General features: G+C 48.6%; 1 protein-coding gene across 2 annotated transcripts in view; it reads right to left on the bottom strand.

The window, feature by feature from the left end:
* The window catches only part of SMARCD1 (SWI/SNF related BAF chromatin remodeling complex subunit D1), a 53,539-nt gene extending 46,160 nt beyond the window's left edge, over window positions 1-7,379 (bottom strand). For both annotated transcript variants that reach the window (XR_012241481.1, XM_073613157.1), the window contains exon 1: window positions 7,106-7,379. Coding sequence is in view for 1 of the 2 variants with exons in the window: in XM_073613157.1 (XP_073469258.1) it covers window positions 7,106-7,261 (156 nt within the window). In the remaining variant the exon portion in view is untranslated. The remainder of the gene's footprint in view (window positions 1-7,105) is intronic.
* Between the last annotated feature and the right edge of the window lie 16,010 nt (window positions 7,380-23,389).

Here is a 23,389-nt window from a genome sequence, read left to right as displayed (position 1 = left end):
CTCCATAGGGGACGTTTTAAACATTTTTACAGGTTACAGGAGACATCTAGTGCTAGAATTATTGCTCTCGCTCGAACGGTCATGGTGATACTTCACGTGTGGTGCAAACAGTTTACCTATGCGATTGCTTCTGCACGCAAGCACAAAGGGATGGGGGGCACTTTTACATTTTTTTCACACTGTCCCTTACTTATTTTTTTTTTATCACTTTCATTCCTATTACAAGGAATGTAAACATCTCTTGTAATAGAAATAAGGATGGCAGGTCCTCTTTATGGAGAGATCTGGAATCAAGATCATCCCAAATTTGTTCTTTACCTTTAAAAGCAAAAGATTACTTCTGCCCTAGACTGGATGTGAAGTTGCTCCATTCCTCCAAGGCCATAGAGACGATCAGAGACAGTCTGGTTTCTGGTAGCCTCTGTGACAACAGTAAGTCTGAGAAACAGCAGCCAATTGGCATCTACACACACTGCCCTGTTAATAGTACTGGGTCAACATCTGCCTAAAGCACCAAGTCCTGTGTTTATTTTCACCCACATCCCAAAAAATCACGGTGTTTCAGTGATCACAGTAACACTGAAGATTTTTACTCATTGCAGACGGGGTCATAAAATTCTAAAATGCTCCTCCTGCCACATCCACCCGCCGGTCAATAAACCTGGAATATGGGGGAGGACTGAGCAACACACAAGGTGTCTTCTCCAAATCCTGGCAACTGAAACACAGCCCAGACCAGAATAGAGGGCAAAGCAACAGATTTTGTTTAAAGCAGATCTCCAGAGATGTATATATTGTAGGTGTGCCCAACATGAAAGCCTTTTTTTGGCTAGAAAGTGGAGGGGTTAGAACCCATTGGGTTACTATTGCTTGGTCATATGAATAGTCAGCAAACCACAAAAATGAATCTCAAAGATTCGGGTATAATGAGGATCCATTTTAAAGTAAAAGTTCACCTTCTAGAGCATGTTACACTTGTATTTCAGGTGTACCGTCTAACATGCTAAAGCAACCCCCCCCCCCCATCTAGAGATACTTTAGAACCTGGCTCCAACAACACAAATAGGCAGAACGTGGGCTAAAATGGCATGTACTGAAGATGGTGGATGGGAGCCATTTGTGGCCCGGAATGTGGCTTGGGGTATTCGCGTGCACCAGGAAATTCTGATACGATTCCTCTGCTAGACCTGGAGACTGGGTGGTTCTGCACCCTGGCCACCCCAGTCCACATAGCCACCCATCAGAACAGAATACCAGAACCTCTGGAATGTACTGAGGAGGAAGTCAGGGATAGCACTCAAGAGGGCAAGTACACCCTGGGAACCTTTATCATATGAGCCCCATAGGATGACAATAAGTTGGAGTTCTACTTTAATAGTGGTGCGTTCTTGGAGTCAGTGACACTGGGGACATTTTTTGCTCCTTTAGGGTTGGTTCACCCCAGAGGAATTGGGTGGGCAGCCTTACCCTTGTTTCCCGTCATGGCAGGTCACTCCATCAAGCTGCGGTGGTGGGGGATGAAAAAAGTATGGCACAGTTTTGTTTTTTCAGCAGTGTGGTCCTATGTAGTCCCTGGGTGGCAGCCAGAGGACCTAAATGGAGCGTCATGGTGACATTTCAATAACGTTCTAACAAAAGAAGGGTTACAGTGCAGTGTGCTGCCTTTATATCACAGTGACACTCCCGCCTAAGTAGATGGCATCCCGACATTACCGGGGAGGCTCCTCTGCCTCAGTGTAGATGAGGCCTTGTTATTATTATGAGGTAGAGCTGCACGATTCTGGAAAAAATGAGAATCGCAATTTTTTTGCTTAAAATAAAGATCACGATTCTTGGTGTAACATCTTTCACATTATACAAAAAAACCTGGGCTGGCTTTAATTTTAATTCATTGAAAAATGTATTTTTTCCCAAATAATTGCGTTTGAAAGACGCGCTGCGTAAATACAGTGTGGCATAATACATTGCAACAACCACTATTTTATTCTCTAGGGTCTCTTCTAGGAAAAAAAAAAATATAAGTAGATAAATATATCTAATTACATAGAGATATATAGCTCTATATATATATCTAATGATATGGATAGATATAAAATGTTTGGGGGATTCTAAGTAATTTTCTAGCAAAAATACTGATTAAAGGAGTTGTTTGATGGTTTTTCACCTTAATGCATTAGGGTGAAAAACCTTTTGTGCTGCAGCAGCCCCCCAGTTCTCCCCTTTTTCTTACCTGAACCCAATCGTTTCAGCGACGGGGATGAGCACAGCAGCTCCATTCGCTGTCTTGGGTCCTCACCAGATAGACTGATAGCAGCAGGAGCCATTGGCTCCCGCTGCTGGACAGGGGTGGGGCCTAGTCCTGCTGTCTGTGTCAATGGATGCAGCAGCATTACTTGAGAGCGCGCCCGCACGAGTTCCCCCATAGAAAGATCACTCTCCATGGGGCACTCGAGAAGAGGAGGAGCCAGGAGCACGCTGAGGGACCCCAGAAGAGGAGAATTGGGGCCACACTGTGCAAAACCCTTTGCACAGAGCAGGCAAGTATAAAAATGTGTTATTTAGAAAACAAAACAAAAAAACTAAGCTTTATAATCACTTTAGGCAACAAGTGTCAGGAAAAGGATTAGGTCCCTTTCACACTTGTACGACTTTTCCTAGGATTTGGGGCTGCAGAGTTGCACGACAAGTCGTTCCCCATGATTTCCAATGACAACCATTCATATTAGTATAACTTCAAAGTAGTCCCTGCACTAGTTTGGTCCGACTTTGATGCGAGTTACACAAGCATTCCCTGAAATCGCAGCAAAAAAGTGCGTCAAATTCGCAGTAGTGTGAAAGGGGACCAAGTCTTTCATGTACACTGCTGCTGGTAAACGGACGTTTAGGAGCAGTTGGGTGTTTTTTTCGGCTGCCCCTGAACTCTCCTCTATGTTATCTTATCAGTACATGTACACAGGGTCGTTTATAGTCATTTCTAGGCAGTTGACTTTAGAAGCATTTTTTAGAAAGCAAAAAAATGTGTTCAGGACGGATGTTCAGAGACATTTGAAAGGCAAAACACCTGTAACAGCTTGCAAATGCGTCTGTTGATAAGTTTTTTTTAATGGGGAATCATTTCTGACCATTTGTAATGGTAAAAAAACAGTCTTTCCAGATCCATTGAATAAATAAAAGAAAGAAAGAGAGATGATATTTTCTCATTGCAAATGGGCAGAAATTATTCCTTCTTGAAAACGCTTCTAAACAAAAATGAAGGCGCTAAATGTGGCCTGTAAAAGTGAATACAAAAAGTGAAGTGCAAAACGGACTTTTTTTTTGTGTCAGTTACTAGTTATCAAGTTACATAGTTTAGAAGAGGTTTTCATACATTCATTGTACATGAAGCCTTACTGTATAAACTGACTTCATTTACACACTGAAGTTCATCCCTTTGATCTAAACCAGTGGTCTCCAAACTGCGGCCCTTTACATGCCTTTATGTGGCCCTTGGGGCATTTTTCCTCCCTGTGATACAAAACACTATCCCTCCCACTCCAACAATGGGGCATAATCCCTGCTACTGACATCAACAGGCGCTATTCCTCCCACTGATCCCAACAATGGGGCACTATTCCTTCCACTGACATGGGTGATGGGGTACTATTCCTCCCACTGATCCCAACAATGGGGCACTATTCCTTCCATTGACATGGGTGATGGGGCACTATTCCTCCCACTGATCCCAACGGTGGGGCACTCGTCCCCCCCCCCACTGATCCCAACGTTGGGGCACTCGCCCCCCCCCCCCACTGATCCCAACGGTGGGGCACTCGTCCCCCCCCCACTGATCCCAACGGTGGGGCACTCGTCCCCCCCCCCCACCGATCCCAACGGTGGGGCACTCGTCCCCCCCCCCCCACCGATCCCAACGGTGGGGCACTCGTCCCCCCCCCCCCCACCGATCCCAACGGTGGGGCACTCGCCCCCCCCCCACCGATCCCAACGGTGGGGCACTCGTCCCCCCCCCACCGATCCCAACGGTGGGGCACTCGTCCCCCCCCCACCGATCCCAACGGTGGGGCACTCGTCCCCCCCCCCACCGATCCCAACGGTGGGGCACTCGTCCCCCCCCCCACCGATCCCAACGGTGGGGCACTCGTCCCCCCCCCACCGATCCCAACGGTGGGGCACTCGTCCCCCCCCCCCACCGATCCCAACGGTGGGGCACTCGTCCCCCCCCCCCCACTGATCCCAACGGTGGGGCACTCGTCCCCCCCCCCCCACCGATCCCAACGGTGGGGCACTCGTCCCCCCCCCCCCCACCGATCCCAACGGTGGGGCACTCGTCCCCCCCCCCACCGATCCCAACGGTGGGGCACTCCCCCCCCCCCCCACCGATCCCAACGGTGGGGCACTCGTCCCCCCCCCACCGATCCCAACGGTGGGGCACTCGTCCCCCCCCCACCGATCCCAACGGTGGGGCACTCGTCCCCCCCCCCACCGATCCCAACGGTGGGGCACTCGTCCCCCCCCCACCGATCCCAACGGTGGGGCACTCATCCCCCCCCCACCGATCCCAACGGTGGGGCACTCGTCCCCCCTCCACCGATCCCAACGGTGGGGCACTCGTCCCCCCACTGATACCAACAACAGGGCACTACTTCCTTCACTGACACCAATGATTGGTACTGTGAGAAACAGTGCCCTAAGATGCATTGTTTACGCCTACTGACGCAAGGATAATTTCTACTCCCAATGGCCACAGTCCGGCTCCCCTAAAGTCTGAAGGCCAGTAAACTGGCCCTTTGTTCAGAAAGTTTGGAGGCCCCTGCTCTAAACAAACCAAAAGATACTTTATTTATAGTTCTCTCACAATGTTGGTGGTGGGTGCACTGGGGTGGTGGGTGCGTCGGCGGTAAAGCGCTGCTATTTTTAACGGCGCTTTACCATCAATTTCACAGCCCTTTTATCCCCTGCTAGCAGCCAAGAAAGGGTTAAAGCCACCCGCAAAGCGCTGCTGCAGCACCGCTTTGCTGGCAGTATAGCCGTGCTGCCCATTGACTTCAATAGGCAGGAGCGGTGAAGGAGTGATGTATACATCGCTCCAAAGACGCTGTTTGCAGGAGATTTTTTAGCGTCCTGCCAGCGCACCGCTCCAGTGTGAAAGCCCTCGGGACTTTCACATTGGAGACACAGCAGCAGCTCTTTCAGGGCGCTATGCGGGTGCTATTTTTAGCGCTGTAGCACCTGCAAAGCGTCTCAGTGTGAAAGGGGACTAAGAGGCTTTTTTTTTTTATTTGACAGCCAAGAGTGAGCAGAGAACGGCTCAGCACTATTTAGATAGAATCGTGGAAATCCTGGATTAGGATCGGGAGGGGGGTTGATTCGAGATCGCGATTTTTTTTAACGATTAATCGTGCAGCTCTACTATGAGGATGAGCTGATCTGCACACCCTGACCTTCTCATTATCACCATCATATCTACAATGATCAGCCCAATGTACAGAGTGCTGAGAGGTCATGTCTAGCTGGGGCCCCTGAGAGCCCCACATTACATCAAGGCTTCCCCCATTGGAAGAGGCACCGAGTATTGGACATACCAGGAGCAGCCCCATGTACTACGTAATGGGGGGCCCCGTACTCTGCTGGGATGTGGGGGGAGGTGTGCAATGCCTGGTAATAGGGGTCTGCTACACTGAGCGGGAGAGTGGGTGAAATGGGGGGGGGCTTAGCGCCCGGTAATAGGGTCAGTCACAGAGAGAGGGGGAGGGTTGAAGCGCCTAGTAATGGGGGGCAGTCACAGAATGGGGGGTAAGGACGTAGTAAAGGGGTCTGACACACATATGGGGGTGCCCAGTAATGGGGTCTGACACACATATGGGGGTGCCCAGTAATGGGGTCCGATACACATATGGGGGGAGGGGTGCCCAGTAATGGGGTCTGATACACATATGCGGGAGGGGTGCTCAGTAATAGGGTCCGATACACATATGGGGGGGGTGCCCAGTAATGGGGTCCGATACACATATGGGGGAGGGGTGCCCAGTAATGGGGTCCGATACACATATGGGGGAGGGGTGCTCAGTAATGGGGTCTGATACACATATGGGGGGGGGTGCCCAGTAATGGGGTCTGATACACATATGGGGGAGGGGTGCTCGGTAATGGGGTTCGATACACATATGAGGGAGGGGTGCCCAATAATGGGGTCTGATACACATATTGGGGAGGGGTGATCAGTAATGGGGTCTGATTACACATATGGGGGAGGGGTGCCCAGTAATGGGGTCTGATTATACATATGAGGGGAGGGGTGCTCAGTAATGGGGTCTGATACACATATGGGGGAGGGGTGCTCGGTAATGGGGTCCGATACACATATGGGGGAGGGGTGCTCGGTATTGGGGTCCGATACACATATGGGGGAGGGGTGCCCAGTAATGGGGTCACTTAGAAAGGGGGAGGAATAAATAAGCAGTAATAAGGGGGAGGGATAGATAACTGCTCAGTATTGGGGTGTCATAGAAGGGGGAGGGGTAGATAAGTGATCAGTATGGGGTGTCATAGAGGGGGGGGAGGGGTAGATAAGTGATCAGTATTGGGGTGTCATAGAAGGGGGAGGGGTAGATAAGTGATCAGTATTGGGGTGTCATAGAAGGGGGAGGGGTAGATAAGTGATCAGTATGGGGTGTCATAGAGGGGGGGAGGGGTAGATAAGTGCTCAGTATGGGGTGTCATAGAGGGGGGGGAGGGGTAGATAAGTGATCAGTATGGGGTGTCATATAGAAGGGGGGGAGGGGTAGATAAGTGATCAGTATGGGGTGTCATAGAGGGGGGGGAGGGGTAGATAAGTGATCAGTATGGGGTGTCATATAGAAGGGGGGAGGGGTAGATAAGTGATCAGTATGGGGTGTCATAGAGGGGGGGAGGGGTAGATAAGTGATCAGTATGGGATGTCAAATAGAAGGGGGGAGGGGTAGATAAGTGATCAGTATTGGGGTGTCATAGAGGGGGGAAGGGTAGATAAGTGCTCAGTATTGGGGTGTCATATAGAAGGGGGGAGGGGTGTGGCCTCGATAATGGGGGGAGGGACAGATACGTGTCCGGTACAGTCCCGCTTTCTTACCGGGTAAGCGGCTCCTGGCATCGGTGACCGGTACATGCCCTGCCCCGGGGCGGGGCCCATCCTCACAGCAGGTCCGGGTGTCCCGGGGCCCATCGCAGCGGGCGCAGGCCCGGATCCCCCGGGAGTCACCGATTGGAAGCCAGCCCGCGCCGCCATCGCTTCGCAACAATGGGGCCGGAACCGGAAGTCGTGTGTCACACCGGGGGCGGAGGGGGGCACTCTCACAGAACAGCGCTACTTGCAGTAGCAACCATGAATGAAAGACCGGAAGTGCATGGCCGCCATCTTGGACTCGGGCAATTCTCACCGCTGGGAACCTATGCAAACTTTTTAGTCACTTAAGCAGCCATTTTGGTCAGGGGCAAAGGGCCAATCCGATTAGTAGATGTCAACGAGGGCACGTCTATGATCGGCCCAGGGCATGTTCTACATTCGCCACTGGAAGCCAGAAGCCGCTCAGATTTAGTGTGTGTTTTGTAGGGTCAGACTCGAATGCTGCTCCGCTATATCTGTGCATACGGCCAGCCCTCACGGTAAATGGCCGCCGCTGGTGCCAACCGAGCCGACACTTCCGGTCGGTAGAAGCGGAGCGGTTCTCCATTTGTGTGACGAGATTTGATTGTAATCTGTGATTATGAGGCCAACGTGGGGATACAGAGCGGCGCCCTCTGCTGGCTGGAGGTCACCACTGCACGACCCTCCCTCTTCCTCACACAACTCAAATTTCCCGCCAATTTCACCTGACAACAGAGTGTAGGCGTATACATCATATAACATTGTACAGAGCTCCCAACTGTCCCTGATTTCGAGGGACTGTCCTTCATTTGGAGCAATGTCCCTCTGTCCCTCATTCCTCCTGATTTGTCCCTCATTTTGGTCTGATCTATAAAGTCGTATATAAAATGCATTACATATCTATTACAAAGTGTTTCCCAGTTCTAAACATTACATTCAATTCCTAATTGCTGAATTTGTAAATGACAAAAGCCAGTATAAAGGAATATGGTAAAAAAGCACTTGTGGGTTTAACCAATTATTTTTTTGTACAATTCTCCTTCAAGGGGGCGCGGAGGGGGTGTGTCCTATGCCTGCATCATTTTGCCAATAGATGTCCCTCGTTCCCACCTCAAAAAGTTGGGAGGTATGCATTGTGCGCTCTGCGGCTTACTCTTCAAAGTATAAATAAAGGCAATTTTTTTTCACATTGAATAGAAACTGTCCCTAGTATGTGTATGCTTCTGCAGCTAAAGTGGGCTGCAGTTTGGGGGCAGTAAAAGTGCGTCTCAAACATGGAGTTTTACTGCTTCTCAGCCTCACATGTGAACAAGTCTTAAGGGAGGCTGGTGTCAGGGATGGGCTCAGCCCTCCCTTCCATGATCTGGCTGCTCAGCTGTCGGCTAATTGCCAGCTCCTATCTCTCCACAGTGACTCACCTGTAGATGATATCCTGCTCGTCAGTACTGCCTACTTAAGCTGTCTAGTCCAGATGATTTCTGCCTTCGCCATGGTCACATCTCTAGAGACGCTGCTTGCTGGTCTACTACGCTGTTCTCTGACGTTTTGGCTTGTCTGACTATCTGTTCGGGTTCCTGAACTCTTGGTATGTTTTGACTACGTTTACTCTGTTTAATTTTTTTATTATTAATAAACAAGTGTGATTTAACTGTACTTCTGTCTCAGTCTGATACATGGTTTCTGACAGTAGGCGAAGGCCATGAATTCAGAAGATACAGTCAATCCACTTTCTGGTAATATTTTTTCCAGATTGGATGAGCAGGATCACCGCATGGATCACCTGGAATCTCCCACTGTGGCTGCTCCGGTACAACCTGTGTTGGAAGCCATCCCTGCTGCTGCTCTGGTCTCTGTGCAGGCACCCGCCTCAAGTATTACCTCTATAAGAGTTATGTCTGGTTCCGCTCTGCTTCCCCAGTGATTTAGGGGTGAGCCAGTCCAATGCAGAGGGTTTCTCAACCAGATTGAGATACACTTTGAGATGCTGCCCTAGGTTTTTCCCACGGATAGAAGCAAAGTAGGTTTCGTGATATCTTTGCTTTCTGAGAGAGCCTTGGCCTCGGCAAACCCTCAATGGGAGACACAAAAACCTGATGTCTTGAGTTACCCTGAGTTTGTGGCTTCTTTTAAAAGGGTATTTGACGTTCCTGCATGCTCTGCTTCTGCTGCCAATTGCCTCATGTCCATCAAACAGCGTATGAGAACTGTTACCGATTACGCCATTGAATTCCGCACTCTGGCAGCAGAGGTTGCGTGGAACAATGAAGCCATTGTGGCTGCTTTTTTCATGGTCTCTCTCGGATACCCTCAAGGATGAGATGGCAGCCCGAGATATACCCACTGAGCTGGAGAAGTTGATCACGTTTGCCATCCTCATTGACTCCAGACTTAGAGAAAGACTCTCTTTTAAGGAGCGCTTGCAGAAGCCTCTTGTACATTTGTCTCTGAGCTTTGCAGTCCCACCCTTGCCTCCCTCACCTCCCATGACTCCTGGTACCGAGTCGGTCAATGAAGATGAACCCATACACTTGGGCTTTACGCATCTCTCTGCAGATGAGAGAACCCTTAGGAGGAGGAAGAGATTGTGCCTTTATTGTGGCCAGGCAGGTCACTTTTTGAAGTCTTGTCCTACCCGTCCAGGGAACGCTCGAACTTTGAGGCCCTGTCATGGACAGACCTTAGGTGGCGTTGTTTCGTCCCCAGTTATCCTGAAGGATATGCCTCTGGTTTCGGTTACCCCTTCTTGGGCTGAGTTGTCCGTCAAGATACAGGCTCTAATCGACTCTGGGGCTGCAGGCCTGTTCATTGATGCTGCCTTTGTATCAAAGCACTCAATTCTGCTGCAGCTGCATGACACTGCACTTGCCACTGAGGCTCTTGACGGGAGACCTCTACAGCCTGCCCATGTAACTCATGAGACTGTCCCATTGTCCATGGCCGTAAGGGCTCTTCACCATGAGATAATCCAATTCCAAGTTATTTCCTCACCTAAGTTTCCACTGGTTATTGGTTATCCTTGGTTACAGAGGCACAACCCCTCTTTTGATTGTCTCCTTGCTGAGGTTCTCTCCTGGTTGCCACAATGCAGTAAGACATGCTTCCAGAAGGTAGCCAAGGCCCTGTGCACCAGTTCACTCTTCTCCCTGCCGGAGGAGTACAGTGATTTTAGCGATGTCTTTGACAAAGGTCAAGCCAGTAGTTTGCCCCCACACCGGTCGTATGATTGCGCAATTGACCTTCAACCTGGTGCCATACCCCCTCGTGCCGAGTTTACCCTTTGTCAGTCTTGGAGGATAAGGCCATGGAGGAGTATGTTGCAGACGCACTTTCTCGGTTTCATTCACAAATCCTCGTCTCCTGCTGGTGCTGGTTTCTACTTTGTGAAGAGGAAGAGTGGTGAACTGAGACCTTGTATTGATTATAGGGGTCTCAATCGTTTCACGATTTAAGAATGCCTATCCGATTCCATTGATTATTGAGTTATTTGACCGCCTTTCACGAAGCTTGATTTGAGAGGGGCATATAATCTTGTGAGGATTAAGGAGGGCGACGAGTGGAAAACTGCATTTAATACCAGAACAGGCCATTATGAGTACCTTGTAATGCCTTTTGGCCTTTGTAACGCCCCAGCAGTTTTCCAGGAATTTATTAACGATGTCCTCCGAGATTTGTTGCAGTTATGTGTGGTGGTTTATCTTGATGATATCCTCATATTTTCCAAGTCCCTGGAGAGCCACCACACAGATGTCTGTCGTGTACTTCAGAAACTAAGAGAGAATAATCTCTACTGTAAATTGGAGAAGTGTGAATTCCATCGTGAACAGGTTAAATTCCTGGGTTATGTCATTTCCACTGCTGGTTTTTCTATGGACCCAGAGAAACTTTCAGCAGTCCTATAGTGGCCCCGACCACCTGTTCTCATTTATCCATCAGAATGCATGTGCCTCCACTGTGGGGACACTCATATTTTAGTGTTAGGACCACAGATATCAGGGTGCCGTGACAAGGCTCTGTGGCTTACGCATGCATTTGCAAATGCGTGCGGACTAAACCCCTGTTTTTAGCGCATACTGTTAGACAGGTTAATTTGGTTGTCTGCGAGCTGGTGGTAAGTAGGCTTGAAATTTTTTCCTGGGCATTCCCCAGGCCTTGTTTATATCTGTTTGTAGCCCTCCAATGCCGCTTACTGCGATAGCCAGCTATAAATGAGGGTGGTGGCAAGTTTTTTGAGATCACCTTGGTGTGTGTATTGGTCCAGCAACGCACCAGCACCTTTGCAGCCATTGTGCTATTTGCTGGGTGTCTGGTGTGCTCCTGTACCTTTAAGAAGGGATGGGCTGCCCTTCACTTCACCCGCTCTCATTTATCCATCAGAATGCATGTGCCTCCACTGTGGAGACACTCATATTTTAGTGTTAGGACCACAGATATCAGGGTGCCGTGACGAAGCTCTGTGGCTTACGCATGCGTTTACAAATGCGTGCAGACTAAACCCCTGTTTTTAACGCATATTGTTAGACAAGTTAATTTGGTTGTCTGCGAGCTGGTGGTAAATAGGCTTGGAATTTTTTCCTGGGCATTCCCCAGGCCTTGTTTATATCTATATAGTGGCCCCGACCCATGGGTTTACATCCTCTGCAGCGTTTTCTTGGCTTTGCCAACTATTATCGGACATTTATTCGTAACTTCTCATCTCTGGTCAAGCCCCTGACTGATATGACCAGAAAGGATGGTAACCCGCAGAGTTGGTCTCTGGAGTCCATTAAGGCCTTTGAGAGTCTCAAGGCTGCCTTTGTTTCTGCTCATGTGTTGGCACATCCTGATCCTACGTTGCCTTTTAATCTTGAGGTTGATGCTTCTGAGACTGGAGTTGGTGCCCTTCTGTCTCAACGCCCTACCTCTGAGAGCGCTCTGCATCCTTGTGGCTACTTTTCCAAGAAATTGTCACCTGCGGAGTGCAATTACAAGATTGGTGACAGAGAGCTGTTAGCGATCATTTTAGCCCTGAAAGAATGGAGACATCTTCTCAAAGGTACCACTGTGCCGGTTCTCATTCTTACTGCCCATAAGAATCTCACATTCTTCTCTGAGGCTAAACACCTCTCTCCCAGAAGGGCGCGATGAGCTTTTTTCTTGTCTAGTTTTAATTACATTGTCTCATTCTTACCCGGTACTAAGTATGTAAGGGCTGACGCCTTGTCACGACAAATTTTCTTCCACTTCCAAGTTGGAGTCGGTTCCGGTCTCTGTGACTCCTCCTGATCTTATTCTGGCTACGGTTCGCACCAGTATCACTTCTTTGGGTGACAAAATTCTTGCTGCTTAGGTCCATGCTCCTCCTGAGAAACCTTGTGACCGCTGCTTTGTCCCAGAGAGTCTCCATACTGCCATGTTCCAGACTATTCTCCCAAGGCTGCTGCCCACCCTGGGAAGAATCAACGCTTTTGGGCCATTTCCCAACAATTCTGGTGGCCTAGTCTATGTGCTGATGTAACTGACTTCGTAGCTGCCTGTTCCGTGTGTGCTCAGAGTAAGACTCCACGACACCTTCCAGTGGGCCTCCTACAACCCATACCCAATGGAGAGAGGCCCTGGACCCACCTGTCTATGTATTTCATTATGGAGTTACCCAACTCCCAGGGCAACACAGTTATCCTTATGGTGTTTGACCGGTTCTCGAAAATGTCTCATTGTATTCCACTTAAGAAGTTGCCCACTTCTAAGGAACTGGCTTCCATTTTTGCTTGGGAGATCTTTCGCTTACATGGGCTATCCAAAGTGGTTGTCTCGGACATGGGTAGTGAGTTTGTGTCCCGGTTCTGGCAAGCCTTTTGTGCACAGTTGGGAATTCAACTTGCTTTCTCCTCTGCGTATCACCCGCAGTCTAATGGGGCCGCAGAACGAGCCAATCAGTCCTTGGAGCAATTCCTACGTTGCTATAATTCTGACCATCATAACAACTGGTCAGACCTATTATCGTGGGCGGAGTTCGCTCACAATAGTGCCTTGAATTCTGCTTCCCGATAGTCCCCGTTTATGGCGAACTATGGTTTCCAACCTTCCATGTTGCCTGACTCATTTATTCCGCAGAGTATTCATGCGTTAGAGGAGCATCTCCGTGGTCTTCGTTCGAGGAGGCTTTGTGACATGCTAACGAGAGGTACAGACTCTATGCTGACCGCAGACACCTGCCTGCACCTTCCTACCAGGTTGGGGACAGAGTCTGGCTGTCAAGTATACACAGGGTGCCGTGAAGAGACCTTGCAGCTTATGCATGTGTTTGCAAATGCATGCTAACTAAACCCCTGTTTTTAACGCAGACTGTTGGACAGGTTAATTTGGTCAGTTGGCAGACTGGTTGGTGAGTTGAGCTATGGAATGTTCTGTTTTTGTCTTTCATGTGATAGCCCTTCCATGTGCTCCTTGCTGTGAAGGCCAGTTATAGGTGGGGGCCATTTGTTTGTTACTGGGGTAAATATGGTCCGGGGACACACTGTACACCTTTGCTGCCATTGTGCTCTTGCTGGGTGTCCAGTGTGCTCCTGTTCCTTTAAGGGGGATTGGGCTGCCTCCAGACCCACCTGCCCCTCATCTATCCATTTAATGCATGTGCTTCCATTGTGGAGGTGCTATTGGGCCTTTCCGTATTCTTCGCAGGATTAACTCAGTGGCTTATGCATTAGACCAGCCCAAAACATTTTCCACTCGCATTTTGTGAGTGGAAAATTAGGGCTTGCTAGCTGGGCTGCCTGGGCGTGGGGGGGCGAGCACCGCCGGCGGGTAGGGCTGATCGGGAGCCCTTCTCCCAGTGATCACCCCGGTGGAAGAGAGCATGGAGGAATAGGAGAGCCACGGGGTCACCGAGCGGTATAGCACGCTGTTACAGTTTACATTGAAATTGCCTTTGCTCTGCTCGCCGTCACAGCCCCGCCTCCTCCTAACCCTGCGCTTATGATAGACAGAATGTGGGTCCAATGCTGAGATGTGTTCTGTCTATCACAGCTGTCAGGAGGAAGCGGGGCTGTGTGTGACGTCGAGCATAGCAGAGGCAATTTCATGTAACAGCGTGCTATGCGCGCTCTGTGATCCCGTGGCTCTCCTCTTCCTCCAGTCATGATCCGGCCACCCTCTCTCTTCCTCCGCCCTGGCAAGGCTGCAATGTTGGGCACAGTGAGTCTGCAATGTTGGGCACGGTGAGTCTGCAATGTTGGGCACGGTGAGTCTGCAATGTTGGGCACGGTGAGGCTGCAATGTTGGGCACGGTGAGGCTGCAATGTTGGGCACGGTGAGGCTGCAATGTTGGGCACGGTGAGGCTGCATTGATGGGCACAGGTCACGCTGCATTGATGGGCACAGGTGAGCCTGCATTGATGGGCACTGGTGAGGCTGTGCTGAGGAAAACTGATAAAGTTGTTAATATTTATTTTTGTAACTTAATTCTGCATAAAACATTTAAGTGTCATTTCATGAGATAATTTATGAGGGCAGAATTAGGAGCGGGGCAAGGTAGGGGTTGGGTGGGGCAACTGGTGGCGAGTAACCCTTGAGGCCTGGCTATTAGGGATGGGCTTTATGTTCGGGTCGAACATGAGTTCAACTCAAACATTGGCTGTTCGCCGAATAGCGAACAATTTGGGGTGTACAAGCCGCGGAACATCCTTTAAAAGTGTTTGGGGCCCTGGGTCCTGCCCCAGGGGACATGTATCAATGCAAAAAAAAGTTTTAAAAACAGCCATTTTTTCGGGAGCAGTGATTTTAATAATGCTTAAAGTGAAACAATAAAAGTGAAATATTCCTTTAAATTTCATACCTGGGGGGGTGTCTATAGTATGCATGTAAAGTAGTGCATGTTTCCCATGTTTAGAACAGTCCGAGAGCAAAATGACATTTCTAAAGGGAAAAAAGTCATTTAAAAGTACTCGCGGCCATTAATGAATTGTCGGGTCTCTGCAATACACATAAAAGTCATTGAAAAAAGCGGCATGGGATTCCCCCACAGTCCATTACCAGACCCTTTGGGTCTGGTATGAATATTAAGGGCAACCCCGAACCAAAATTAAAAAAAAAAATGGCGTGGGGGTCCCCCTCAAAATCCATACCAGACCCTTCAGGTCTGGTATGGATTTTAAGGGGAACCCCTCGCCAAAATGTAAAAAAAAATGGCGTGGGGGTCCCCCTAAAAATCCATATGAGACCCTTATCTGAGCACGCAACCTGGAAGGCTGCAGGAAAAAAAGGGGGGACGAGAGAGCGCCCCCCCTCCTGAACCGTATCAGGTCACATGCCCTCAACATGGGGAGGATGTCATGGGGACAAGGGCCTCATCCCCACAACCCTTGCCCGGTGGTTGTGGGGGTCTGCGGGGGGCTTATCGGAATCTGGAAGCCCTCTTTAACAAGGGGACCCCCAGATCCCGGCCCTCCTCCTGTGTGAATTGGTAATGGGGTACAAATGTACCCCTCCCATTTCACAAAAAAGTGTCAAAAATGTTAAAGACAATAGCCGGTTTTTGACAATTCCTTTAACCACTTCCATACAGGGCATTTTCACCCCCTTCCTGCCCAAGCCAATTTTCAGCTTTCAGCACTGTTGCACTTTGAATAACAATTGCGTGGTCATACAACACTGTACACAAATGAAATTTTTATCATTTTTTTCCCACTAATAGAGCTTTCTTTTGGTGGTATTTGATCACCTCTGCGGTTTTTATTTCTTGCGCTATAAACAAAACAAGAGTGACAAGTTTGAAAAAAACACAATATTTTTTTACTTTTTGCTATAATAAATATCCAATTTTTTAATTTTTTTAAACAAATTAATTTTTTCCTGTTTAGGCCGATATGTATTCTTCTACATATTTTTGGTAAAAAATATCGCAATAAGCGTATATTTATTGGTTTGCGCAAAAGTTATAGCGTCTACAAAATAGGGGGTAGATTTATAGCATTTTTATTATTTTTTTTTTTTTTTTACTAGTAATGACGGCGATCTACGTTTTTTATCGTGACTGCGATATTGCGGCGGACATATCAGACACTTTTGACACGTTTTTGGGACCATTCATATTTATACAGCGATCCGTGCTATAAAAATGCATTGATTACTGTATAAATGTGACTGGCAATGAAGGGGTTAACCAGGAGGGGGCACTGTAGGGTTAATCGTGTTGCTAGGGAGTGATTCTAACTGTGGGGGGAGGGGACTCACAAGGGGAGGAGACCGATTGGTGTTCCTCTGTACAAGGAACACACCATCGGTCTCCTCCCATCTGACAGGACGTGGATCTGTGGATCGTTTACACACACAGATCCACGGTCCCGTTCGGTTACCGGGCAATCGCAGGTGCCCGGCGGACATCGTGGCCACCGGGCACGTGCACCGGGACCCAAGTGATGCGGCGGGGGACCTGGAACCTGGAAGGGCCGCTGTCATATGACGGCGGCCCAGGATAACAGCTGCACCGTCCCGCCGTCATATGACGGTGGGCGGGCAGCAAGTGGTTAATGTCTTTTTCTTCCCTCCGCTTCTTCTTCCATCTTCTTCTTTTCTTCCATCTTCTTCTTTTCTTCCTTTGGTTTTCTTCCTCCATCTTGTTCTTCCCCCGCTTCTTCCTCTATTTTCCTCTGCTTCTTCCTCCGGTCTTCTCCTCCGGCATCTTCCTCCGGCTTCTTCCCCGCTTCCACTTTTTTTGTGAAATAGTAGGGGTACATTTGTACCCCATTACCAATTCACACGGGGGGCGGGATCTGGGGGTCCCCTTGTCAAAGGGGGCTTCCAGATTCCGATAACCCCCCCGCCCGCAGACCCCCACAACCACCGGGCAAGGGTTGTGGGGATGAGGCCCTTGTCCCCATCAACATGGGGACATCCTCCCCATGTTGAGGGCATGTGGCCTGGTATGGTTCAGGAGGTGGGGGCGCTCTCTCACTCCCCCTCTTTTCCTGCGGCCTGCCAGGTTGCGTGCTCAGATAAGGGTCTGGTATGGATTTTGAGGGGGACCCCCACGCCATTTTTTTTTTTTTAAATTTTGGTGCAGGGTTCCCCTTAATATCCATACCAGACCTGAAGGGCCTGGTATGGAATTTGGGGGAACCCCCACACATTTTTATTTTTTTTTTTAATTTTGGTTCAGGGTTCCCCTTAATATTCACACCAGACTCAAAGGGCCTGGTAATGGACTGTGGGGGAATCCCATGCCGTTTTTTTCAATGACTTTTATGTGTATTGCAGAGACCCGACAATTCATTAATAGCCACGAGTACTTTCAAATGACTTTAATGACTTTTTTCCTTTAGAAATTTCATTTTGCCCTCGGATGGTTGTAAACATGGGAAACATGCGCCACTTTACAGGCATACTATAGACACCCCCCAGGTACGAAATTTAAAGGAATATTTCACTTTTATTGTTTCACTTTAAGCATTAGTAAAATCACTGCTCCCGAAAAAACGGCCATTTTTGAAACTTTTTTTTTTTTGCATTGATACATGCCCCCTGGGGCAGGAACCGGGTCCCCAAACACTTTTTATGACAATAACTTGCATATAAGCCTTTAAAATTAGCACTGTTGATTATTCATGTTCGTGTCCCATAGACTTTAACAGTGTTCGCCTGTTCGCATGTTCTGCTGCAAACCGAACCGGGGGGGTGTTCGGCTCATCCCCACTGGCTAGTAGCTCAGGACTTGAAATTTTGAGCCCTACATTAGACCTTCCTTCTAATATGCGAATCTCAAATGTATTTCATGTCTCCTTATTAAAACCTTTGGTCTGCAACTGCTTTACCACCTCGGTGCCTTGTCCTCACCCTGTACAGGTTGAGAACCATGAGAAGTATGAAGTACAGTCCATTGTTGACTCCCATAGGTTCCGTGGGCGCATACAGTACCTGGTGCATTGGAAAGGGTACGGTCCGGAAGAGCGCTCATGGGTCTCATCCTCGGACGTACATGCCATTCCATAGATGTTTTCCCCTCAAGCCTGGTGGCCCTCTGAGGGGGAGGGGTCATTGAGGAGAAGGTACTGTCAGGGCTGGGCTCAGCCCTTTCTTCTCTGAGCTGGCCGCTCAGCTGTCAGCTAATTGCCAACTCCTATCTCTCCACAGTCACTCACCTGTTGGTGATATCCTGCTCGTCAGTCCTGCCTACTTAAGTCGTCCAGTCCAGATGATCTTCGCCTTGGTCACATCTTTAACCACTTAAGCCCCGGACCATTTCAATGGCCAAAGACCAGAGCACTTTTTGCAATTCGGCACTGCGTCGCTTTAACTGACAATTGCGCGGTCGTGCGACGTGGCTCCCAAACAAAACTGACGTCCTTTTTTTTCCCCACAAATAGAGCTTTCTTTTGGGGGTATTTGATCACCTCTGCGGTTTTTATTTTTTGTGCATTTTTGGGACCATTGTCATTTTTACAGCGATCAGTGCTATAAAATTGCTTTGATTACTGTAAAAATTACACTGGCAGTGAAGGGGTTAACCACTAGGCGGCTAGGGAGGGGTTAAGTGTGTCCTTGGGAGTGTTTCTAACTGTTAGGGGGATGGGCTATGAACGGCACTTCACTAATCATAGCTCCCGATCACAGGGAGCTATGATCAGTGACAGTGTCACTAGGCAGAACGAGGAGATGCTTGTTTACATTAGCATCTCCTCATTCTTCAGCTCCATGAGACGATCGCGGGTATCTCTGCGGCGATCGAGTCCACGGGACCCGTGACCCGACTCGCGGAGCTCCCGACAAGGGCGCGCATGTGACCACACGGCGGCAAATTCAAAGGGACGTACCTGTACGCCCATTTGCCCAGCTTTACCATTCTGCCGACGTATATATGTACATGCGACGGTCGGCATGTGGCTAGAGACGCTCTCCTGCTTTCCTGTTAAAGACTTGCTTGGCTGACATTCCTTCTGGCTCCAGATCCTGCTTGCTGTTCTACTACACTGTTCTCTGGCTCCCTAACATTTTGGCTTGTCTGACTATCCGTTCTGGTTCCTGAACTCTGGCTATGTTTTGACTGTTTACTCTGTTTACCTTTTTTTTTTATTATTATTAAACAAGTGTGATTTAACTGTGCTTCTGTCTCAGTCTGATTCATGGTTTCTAACAGCTGGAACAGGAAGGTTTAGGTTACAATGTAGAGACTCTTCACAAGGTGTCTAGGCAGGTGGCAAGCAAGAGATTAGTCAGGTCCAGGCCGGGTCTTGATGGAAGGCATCATTCAGATAGCATTGTTTTCTGTCAGGAATTCCCTGCAAAGTAAAAACAATCATCGTGGCTGTTCAGCTGCTTGATTGTTTTTACATGTAGCGCGATGCCCCCCCCCACCCTCTGGTGCTTTTTTTTTTTTTTTTTTTCTTTATCTCAGGCTTCCCAGGCTAGAGGAGTGATGTGGGGTCCCCAAATCTCTCTGTAAAGAGGTCCTGTAATGCCCTATTCATATTACAAGGGATGTTTACATTCCTTGTAATAGGAATAAAAGTGATCCAAAAAAAAAATTAAAGGGAAAGTGTAAAAATACAGGAAACAATAAGACAAAAAAAAAAATTAAAGCGCCCCCCACACGCTCGCACATACGTCATGCCCGCATATGTAAACGGCGTTCAAACTACACATGCGAGGCATCGCTGCGATCGTTAGAGTGAAAGCAATAATTTTAGCACTAGATCTCCTCTAACTCTTTTTAAATAAACATTTTTTTTTAATTATATTGTTTCTCAAATAGCAAAAAAAGATACAACATCGTGCAATATTATGTGCTATCTTACAATACATAAAACTATTATTACTTTACCTTCCCTCTACCTCCCTCCCAGCCCTCACCCGCCCCCCCCCCCCCCCTCACCCACACCACCTATTCATTAGTTGTGCACGTGCTTCTATTAATTGCAGAACCTCAGGGGGGAAGGGAAAAAGACACTCTAATGCAGGGATATGCAATTAGCGGACCTCCAGCTGTTGCAGAACTACAAGACCCATCATGCTCTGCCTCTGGGTGTCATGCTTGTGGCTGTCAGTCTTGCTATGCCTCCTGGGACTTGTAGTTCTGCAACAGCAGGAGGTCCGCTAATTGCATATCCCTGCTCTAAGGGGTAAAGAACAGTACAGGAACAAAGAACGTCCAGGATCCCCCAAGGAGGAAGGGTAGGAGTAAAAAAGAAAACTCTCATCCGCTCACCACCATCCCCCTATAGGGGACACCCCATCTCATCTGTCCAAGGTCTCCACATTATCTCAAACTTTCTGTAGTTACCTTGCCTAATATATGCCACTCTCTCACTCCGAACTATTGAGTTGATGATCTCAACCCAATTCTTCACAGTCAGGGGGGGTCTGTTCCTGCCATTTCTGTGCAGTTAATTTTCTCGCCTGGAATAGGCATCTCAGCACTACTTCGGTGGTGCCGGTTGGGACTTTGGCCTCCTCCATGCCCCCTAACAGGCATGTCTTGGCCTCCGGTTCTAATGTAGTCTTAAAGATTTTATTTATCCTAACTACTATCTCCACCCAATATCTAAATAGCTTTGGGAACTTCCATACCATGTGGATAAAATCCCCTGTCGCCTTGCACCTGGAGCACTCATCGTTTTGTCTCCACCCGAGTTTGAAATTTTTTTTAGGGGTATAGTATACTCTGTATATTAACCACTTCCCGCCCGCCCTATAGCGGATTGACGTCCAGGAAGTGGTTCTGTTATCCTGACTGGACGTCATATGACGTCCAGCAGGATAACATGCCGCAGCGGAGGCTCTTTACCACGTGATCAGCCGTGTCCAATCACGGCTGATCACGCTGTCAATAGGAAGAGCCGTTGATCGGCTCTTCCTCACTCGCTTCTGACAGACGCAAGTAGAGGAGAGCCGATCGGCGGCTCTCCTGGCAGGGGGGGTCTGCGCTGATTGTTTATCAGCACAGCCACCCCGCAGATCACCACACTGGACCACCAGGGATCGCCACTAGGACCACCAGGGAAGGGGCAACATGTGGATGGCCAGGTATGTACCCCATGGCCATCCACATGTGCCCAGTGTGCCAAATCTGTGCCAATCAGTGCCCACAAATGGGCACTGATTGGCACAATTATGTTGCAGTGATGCCCAGCAATGCCACCCTTAGGGGCATCACTGCAAATAAGCAATGCCATCAGTGCCACCCATCAGTGTCCATTCATGCCACCTGTCAGTGCCCATCCGTGCCCATCAGTGCCCATCTATCAGTGCCCATCCGTGCCCATCTGTGCCAACTATCAGTGCCACCCATATGTAACCATCAATGCCACCTACGAGTGCCCATCAATGCCACCTATGAGTGCCCATCAGTGCCGCCTATAAGTGCCCATCCGTGCCACCTATGAGTGGCCATCAGTGCCGCATACCAGTGCCACCTATCAGTGCCCATCAGTGCCGCCTATCAGTGCCCATCGTCAGTGCCACCTCATCAGTGCCACCTCATCGGTGCCACCTCATCTGTGCCCATCAGTGCCGCCGTATCAGTGTCCGTCAGTGCAGCCATATCAGTGCCCGTCATTGAAGAAGAAAATGTATTTATTTACAAAAAGTTTTAACAGAAACAAAGAAAAACGTGTTTTTTTCCAAAATTTTCGGTCTTTTTTTATTTGTTGTGCAAAAAATAAAAACCGCAGAGGTGATCAAATACCACCAAAAGAAAGCTCTATTTGTGGGAACAAAATGATAAAAAATTTGTTTGGGTACAGTGTAGCATGACCGCGCAATTGTCATTCAAATTGCGACAGCGCTGAAAGCTGAAAATTGGTCTGGGCGGGAAGGTGTCTAAGTGCCTGGTATTGAAGTGGTTAAGAACAAATGGTATAATTTCTGTGAAGGGGAAATTGAGACCAGTACTCCTCGTTTCAAAATCCTATCCCATTCTTCCGTAGTCTTTGCCCCCACGTCTCTCTCCCATCCCGCTCTGCTCTTGGAAGGTCCTACTCAACTTATTGTTCTAGCTTCCAATCTGGCATATAGATTGGAGATTAGTCCTTTGGATGTGTTTGACTGAATTATTTTTAGGAGAGTGGGGATCTGGGTCCATTCAATTATCTGCGACCTGAACTGCACTTGAATAGCGTGTCTAATTTGAAGAAATTTATAATACAAATTATTTGATATGTTAAATTCCCGTTTTAAATCTAGAAATGTTTTCATAACATTACCCTCATATAGTTGGATTAGTCGATTAATGCCCTGCCTCTCCCATTCCCCCGGGCCTCTCTAAACTCCTTACTTCCGCCAAGTTTCTATTGTTCCATAGAGGGGCATATTCTGTTACCCCCTATACCCCAATAGTGCCTTTGTTATCTGCCATACTTTACTGACTAATTTTCTCATCGGGCATCTGTAGATAAATGAGTCTGCCTCTAATACCTCTACTAGTATACTATGTGGGGCCCCCATTATCATCATTCTGCCACTGGAGTTCTCACTTCCTAGGGCTCCAAAGCCCGCTAGATGTTGCAGCTGAGATGCCAGGGAGTATGACCTCGGGTTTGGGAACGCCATACCCCCTTCTTTAACCACTTCAATACAGGGCACTTATACACCTTCCTGCCCAGACCAATTTTCAGCTTTCAGCGCTGTCACAGTTTGAATGACCATTGCGCGGTCATGCTGCACTGTACCCAAACTAAATTTTTATCATTTTGTTCCCACAAATGGAGCTTTCTTTTGGAGGTATTTGATCACCTCTGCGGTTTTTATTTTTTGCTAAACAAATAAAAAAATACCAAAAATTTTGAAAAAAATAAAAGTTTTGCTTTTGTTTCTGTAAATACCGTATTTATCGGCGTATAACACGCGCCGGCGTATAACATGCACCCCAAGTTTAGGAGGGAATTTTAAGGAAAAAAACTTTTAGGAGTAAAGTTTAAGGAAGAAAAACTTACATGAAAAAGCCCATCAATGCAGCGTTATCGGTGTCCATCTGCAGCCTTGTCTGTGTCAGTGCAGCCTTGCCCCAGTGTCCGTTGCAGCCTTGTCAGTGCAGCTTTGCCCCAGTGCAGCCTTGTCAGTGCAGCCTTGTCAGTGCAGCCTTGCCCCAGTGCAGCCTTGCCCCAGTGCAGCCTTGCCCCAGTGCAGCTTTGCCCCAGTGCAGCCTTGCCCCAGTGCTCGCCGTGATCGCCGCCGACATACACAGCTGTGTGTAAATTCAAATATGGCGCCGAGACTGCAGTGACTCGGCGGAGCGGAGATACACATACCCGAGGGTCCTCGGCTTTTTTCGGCGCGGCTCACAGTCACGCCCAGTCCCGCCCT

The sequence above is a fragment of the Aquarana catesbeiana genome, linkage group LG02 (genome assembly GCF_042186555.1).
Source record: "Aquarana catesbeiana isolate 2022-GZ linkage group LG02, ASM4218655v1, whole genome shotgun sequence".
In the NCBI taxonomy this organism is placed as follows: Eukaryota; Metazoa; Chordata; class Amphibia; order Anura; family Ranidae; genus Aquarana; species Aquarana catesbeiana.
Note: the sequence above shows the minus strand (reverse complement) of the source record. Positions and strands in the feature narration are given on the sequence as shown.